The 6,332-nt window shown below is 39.8% G+C and overlaps 1 protein-coding gene across 1 annotated transcript in view; it reads left to right on the forward strand.

The window, feature by feature from the left end:
• The window catches only part of zdhhc17 (zinc finger DHHC-type palmitoyltransferase 17), a 54,148-nt gene extending 49,105 nt beyond the window's left edge, over positions 1-5,043 (forward strand). Inside the window, exon 17 of the mRNA XM_003221156.3 lies at positions 1,789-5,043. Coding sequence (XP_003221204.1) covers positions 1,789-1,927 — 139 coding nt within the window. The 3' untranslated portion in view covers positions 1,928-5,043. The remainder of the gene's footprint in view (positions 1-1,788) is intronic.
• Positions 5,044-6,332: the final 1,289 nt, after the last annotated feature.

The following is a 6,332-nucleotide window of genomic DNA, read 5'->3' on the forward strand; positions in this document are numbered from 1 at the left end:
AGAACTGCTCAATGCCTTCTTTGCCTCGGTCTTCTCACAAAAAGAAAGCCATCTTCAACCTCAGCAACATGGAATGGACGAAGGATTGGGGGAACTCCAACCCCAAATAGGGAAACAAGTTGTCCAGGAACACCTGGCCTCTCTAAACGAATTCAAGTCCCCAGGGCCAGATCAGCTACATCCAAGAGTATTGAAGGAATTAGCGGAAGTTATTTCAGAACCACTAGCAATTATCTTCGAGAGTTCTTGGAGAACGGGAGAAGTCCCAGCAGATTGGAGGAGGGCGAATGTGGTCCCTATCTTCAAGAAAGGAAAAAAGAACGACCCAAACAATTACCGTCCGGTCAGCCTCACATCAATACCAGGCAAAATTCTGGAAAAGATCATCAAGGAAGTGGTCTGCAAACACTTAGAAACAAATGCAGTCATTGCTAATAGTCAACACGGATTTACCAAAAACAAGTCATGCCAGACTAATCTGATCTCTTTTTTCGATAGAGTTACGAGTTGGGTCGATATACGGAATGCTGTGGATGTAGCCTACCTGGATTTCAGTAAGGCCTTCGACAAAGTCCCCCACGACCTTCTGGCAAATAAACTAGTAAAATGTGGGCTAGACAAAACTACGGTTAGGTGGATCTGCAATTGGCTAAGCGAACGAACCCAAAGGGTGCTCACCAATGCGTCATCTTCATCATGGAAAGAAGTGACAAGTGGAGTGCCGCAGGGCTCCGTCCTGGGCCCGGTTCTGTTCAACATCTTTATTAACGACTTAGACGAAGGGTTAGAAGGCACGATCATCAAGTTTGCAGACGACACAAAACTGGGAGGGATAGCTAACACTCCAGAAGACAGGAGCAGAATTCAAAACGATCTTGACAGACTAGAGAGATGGGCCGAAACTAACAAAATGAAGTTCAACAGGGACAAATGCAAGATACTTCATTTCGGCAGAAAAAATGGAAATCAAAGATACAGAATGGGGGACGCCTGGCTTGACAGCAGTGTGTGCGAAAAAGACCTTGGAGTCCTCGTGGACAACAAGTTAAACATGAGCCAACAATGTGATGCAGCAGCTAAAAAAGCCAACGGGATTCTGGCCTGCATCAATAGGGGTATAGCGTCTAGATCCAGGGAAGTCATGCTCCCCCTCTATTCTGCCTTGGTCAGACCACATCTGGAATACTGTGTCCAATTTTGGGCACCACAGTTGAAGGGAGATGTTGACAAGCTGGAAAGCGTCCAGAGGAGGGCGACTAAAATGATTAAGGGTCTGGAGAACAAGCCCTATGAGGAGCGGCTTAAAGAGCTGGGCATGTTTAGCCTGCAGAAGAGAAGGCTGAGAGGAGACATGATAGCCATGTACAAATACGTGAAGGGAAGTCATAGGGAGGAGGGAGCAAGCTTGTTTTCTTGCTGCCCTGCAGACTAGGACACAGAACAATGGCTTCAAACTACAGGAAAGGAGATTCCACCTGAACATCAGGAAGAACTTCCTCACTGTGAGGGCTGTTCGACAGTGGAACTCTCTCCCCCGGGCTGTGGTGGAGGCTCCTTCCTTGGAGGCCTTCTGTCGGGGGTGCTTTGAATGCGATTTCTTGCTTCTTGGCAGGGGGTTGGACTGGATGGCCCATGAGGTCTCTTCCAACTCTACTATTCTATGATTCTATGAAAGTACATTAAAAACTGCTACAATACTGAAAAAGGTTTTTCATCACAAAACCTTGCTTGGAAATTATTGTTGCAATATTACCTCATTAACTTTGTTTTTGTTTTTTTGCTTTTTAGCCATGGATGTATAAGAAATATTATAGACTTCTTTGAATTCAGATGCTGTGGTCTTTTTCGTCCTGTTATTGTGGACTGGACAAGGCAGTATACAATAGAATATGACCAAACGTCTGGGACTGGTTACCAGCTGGTGTAATACCCAACTCCAACCTGTGAGCATATCATATCTGAATGGTGCCTGGAAAATTGTTTCTTTTCTCGAATCCACATCCCTTGAACAGTAGCATGCAATGAGTAGAGCTAACGGTGAATCGTACGGTACCTTCTCTACATCCGTTTTATTAACAGATGTTTAAAAAAGGACAGAATAAACTGCCTATCCTAATAATGAGGAGGAAGAAGGAAAAGGGGATTTTAACTGTTCTTACCACAGGAATTATTCACAGACACATTCACGCCGTTTTCTTTCTTTTCAATTGCTTTCAAAATGGAGCATGAGGTTGTTAGAGAAAAAAAATACTGAAGTCATGCTGTACTGAACTTTCAGTATTTATTTTATAATTTGGACAATTGCATAGGAACTAAAGGTAAATTTTATGAAGCAGCCAGACTTTGGGAATCAATGTATTATATTTATTGCAATGGAGTTTTGTATCGATTTGGCATAGTATTAGGTGCACTGAAAGTGCATGTAATACTCTGAAGAATTATGTTTTATAAGGGATCCATCTTAAGTGAAAAGCAGGGCATGGAAGGATGTTGGTCAGAAAACCTGTTACCTAAATGTCGTAGCGTCTTCTCTTATGGCTTTGTTTCTGAAAGAAGTTGCTCATAATAAGCCTTGTGTAAAGTTGCACATTCTGGTGGGAAAGCGTTGCACAAAAGAAGTACAGCTTCTCTATCAATATAAAGCTCCACTTAAGTGCACAGTTATACTTTTATGATTAGATCACAAAATGAAACATGGCATAATACACAATTTTTTATTCAGTATAACTCATTGAAAACTTCTGGTACATGCAATCATTACAACTGTAGCACCTATGTAGTGGGGATCTACTAATATTGTATACTTACTAAATAATTGAGACCCACTACCAATGGCATGTTGTGCTACAGTCATTGGATGGTTGGAAAGTTCAACAGGAAAGCCAAACAAGTGTGAAATATGGGAATGAAAGAGCCAACACAGAATAACAGAAAGGCTGTGACTATAATTGCTTTGCTTTCAACTGTTGGAGAAGTAGATTGCTTAAAAAAAGAAATGGGACTAATTCAGGCTCTAGCACATTATAATTTCTCTATAACAAGGCTTCATGAAGAATCTGATATGTTGGTAAGTGGGGAAACACTCTTCTCTTCATCTCAAGTTAGCAAACCCAGATATATGTGAAAGGTAAGGAAGGAGTGGTATGAAGTCTCATTCCAGAAGAGGTTTTTTTCGTTGCTGTTGAATGTGATGCACTGATTTTCTCTTAAGGCATTTTAATATATTCCTTGTGAATTCTTCACTGCTTCCTTAACTATTGTTTACAGAGACTTGAAATTTGTTTAGTTCTCCTTTTTAAAGTGCTGTAGCAACATTGTGGTTTGAGAATCCTGTGAGGGGGATTGGGGAGGGGAACCTTAAATACAGATGAGAGACCAGTGTAAAGAATGTGTATCTGTATATAAATAATTTATCAAATAGTTTCTTTGTGAGCGTGTGCGTGTGTGTATTAGTATATTTAAAAGCTGCTCATTTAATTTTATCCAACCAAAAAAAATATAAGAAGATATCTAATGGGCTTTTATTAATGGTCAATATTGCTGTTAATAGGCACTGTACCCAGCAACTTCACTGCATGTTCAATGCTTGATAAACTAGCATTTCCTGTAATATGCAGATTACAGGTATTAAAGCAATCTAGTGGTATTCCCGCCCCTTGCCTTAGTAAGAGGAGCAGTGAAACTGTACATAATTGGTGTTCAGTATTTGCAAGTAGACATTTTTTCCCCTCTAGCTGTTCCTTTGAATGCCAGGTGTGCATAGTTTGCAAGTACCAGATATCAAGATTTACAGAAGTGCAGCATTAGTGTAACTTGAATATTTCATACTGGAAAAATTCAACTGTATGGTTGAGTGGGAAGAAAGCAAAGTTGGCCAGAAGCATGGCAAAAAGTCCATTCAATTGTGACAAAAAACAATTTAGAGATGTAATAAATCTACAATTGTTACACTATTACTAGGAAATTTTATTTTAAACCTGAAGCTGTTTGGGCAGAGCCATCAATTTCTTCCATTAAACTTGTTCTAAGGTGGATGAACAAAGAATAAATGCCACTTAGATCAGACTACTTACTTCTCAGTAACTGTTGTTTAGAAGCATTCTACCAACATAGATAATTTCCTGGGGAAGTATAATTCCACATAATCTCTTAGGTTCAGCGTCCACAATTTGTCTGCTGAATATATTTGTGCTCCAGAAAAATCTGTGCAAAATGCATTTGAAATTCTTTTGTCATTTACAGTAAAAGGTACCTTATAGACCCCTTGTGTGCTAGATTGTAAAAATTGAATCCTCTGTAAGAAAAATGAAAACCTTATTTTAGTTGAATCTAAATACATGTAGTTGGCCCAAGATATGCTCTTCCTCAAACATATCCCAGAAGTCCCCCTGAGATTCCCTGTAGCCTTTCCAGAGAAAGAGGCATGGGCAATTTTGTTCTACCATTTCATTTATGAAATCTGGATACAATCTATGTAGCGTAAACCTGCTTGGCTGCGCCCTGCTGAAGTGGTGAAGGAAAAGTATAATAGTTAGAATAACTTTTTGGAACATTTTGGGCATCTAGAATGATTCTAGTTGTCAAAAATACTGAAATATATTCTGAAATCTGAATAAGAGGGGGAAACTATGCAGTTTTTTTTCTGCCAAGAAACTTGTTCAATGTATTGCCTGTCATTCTAGCCAATGTATGAACCCAATTCAAATAGATTAGGAATTAGACATCCATTTGATCTGATACAGAACAAGCAAAAAATTGAGTCTGCTATATAAGCTATTTTTGAAGGTTTTCCAGTACATCCTACCCCCTAACACCCCCTTTTGTTTTTAACGGTTAATATGCATAAAAGTGCATCTGTTAAACTTTTTTTATTTTATTTACCTTATTTATAATTGTGCCAAGTATTATTTTACTACTGTCAAGATATTGGTGTATTACATTGTGAACAGAATCTGTAAAATGTTTAATAAAATAGCTCTCCTTACATTAAATTAAACCTGTCAATTTTTGTAAGTTATTAATCAAATAAATACTTGTCTCCTACATGGTAGTATGTGTTTTGGCTTCTACAGTTGCTTTCCCCCTCACTACTTATCATGATCAAGTAGGTGCAGGTGCAGAACCCAGGAATGTTTTCCTTTTTGTCTGTTAGAAGGTAGGCTCTCCTTAGAAAAAACATTTTAAGAATGTTTCTCAAAGTAGATGTGATGGGCTGCCTCCTCACCAGCATCAAATTTATTTTATTTTCATAGTTTCATTGGAGTGTTGTGTGGTTTCTAGGCTATATGGCTGTGTTCTAGTAGCAGTAAGGTAAAGGTAAAGGTTTCCCCTAACGTTAAGTCCAGTCATGTCTGACTCTGGGGGTTGGTGCTCATCTCAATTTCTAAGCCGAAGAGCCGGCATTGTCCGTAGACACCTCTAAGGTCATGTGGCCGGCATGACTGCATGCAGCGGCGTTACCTTCCCGCTGGAGCGGTACCTATTGATCTACTCACGTTTGCATGTTTTCGAACTGCTAGTTTGGCAGAAGCTGGAACTAACAGCGGGCACTCAAGCTGCTCCTGGGATTTGAACCTGGGACCTTTTGGTCTGCAAGTTCAGCAGCTCAGCGCTTTAACACACTTCGCCACCAGGGCTCTGTGTTCTAGTAGCATTTTTTTTAATGTTTCACCGGCATCTTCAAAGGGTTTCATGCTGGTAAGGAAGCAAGCAGAGTATATATACCTATTTTTCATATGTCTTTGTTTAGTAAACTGCTTCCATTTCCCCTCAATATCAAGTCTGCTGTTAATCTAGCAAAGTAGTGAGGTTTATTCATACCACTCTTAAAAATATATTTCTGAAGAGCAGAAAGTACCGCAGCTGGATTGGAAAGCAGATGCATCTACAGGTGATTCCAGGACAAAATTTACTTGACTCTTCTGTCCATGTTCAACTCCCTTGAGTCAAATTCAGGAGGTTTAAAAGTCTGATTAGATGAGACTCAGTAAGTGTGCTCTGCAGTAGTCTATATGAAAATGATTATAAAGCTCTTCTGTTTAGCCTTGAGGCAAGGCAATCTCCATGGATAATAGGTTTCTGCAAGTAGAGTCCCAAAAACTTCAGTCTTAACGTATTTGCCAACTGAGCCACTTTCAAAGGTTTCTCTACTCTTGTTGGCATTTGTTGGCCCAATTCCAGTGAAGCTGAAATTGTGTGGGAACAAACACCCTCCCACGAGGAGTTGGAAACAGCTGCTGCAACTTGTATTAGCAGAGCTGCCAGCAAAAAGGCCTACAATAAGTTGAGGCATAGAGAAACTGGTTCATACAAACCTTGCATGGAACATATTG

This window comes from Anolis carolinensis, chromosome 5 (assembly GCF_035594765.1).
Source record: "Anolis carolinensis isolate JA03-04 chromosome 5, rAnoCar3.1.pri, whole genome shotgun sequence".
NCBI lineage: Eukaryota > Metazoa > Chordata > Lepidosauria > Squamata > Dactyloidae > Anolis > Anolis carolinensis.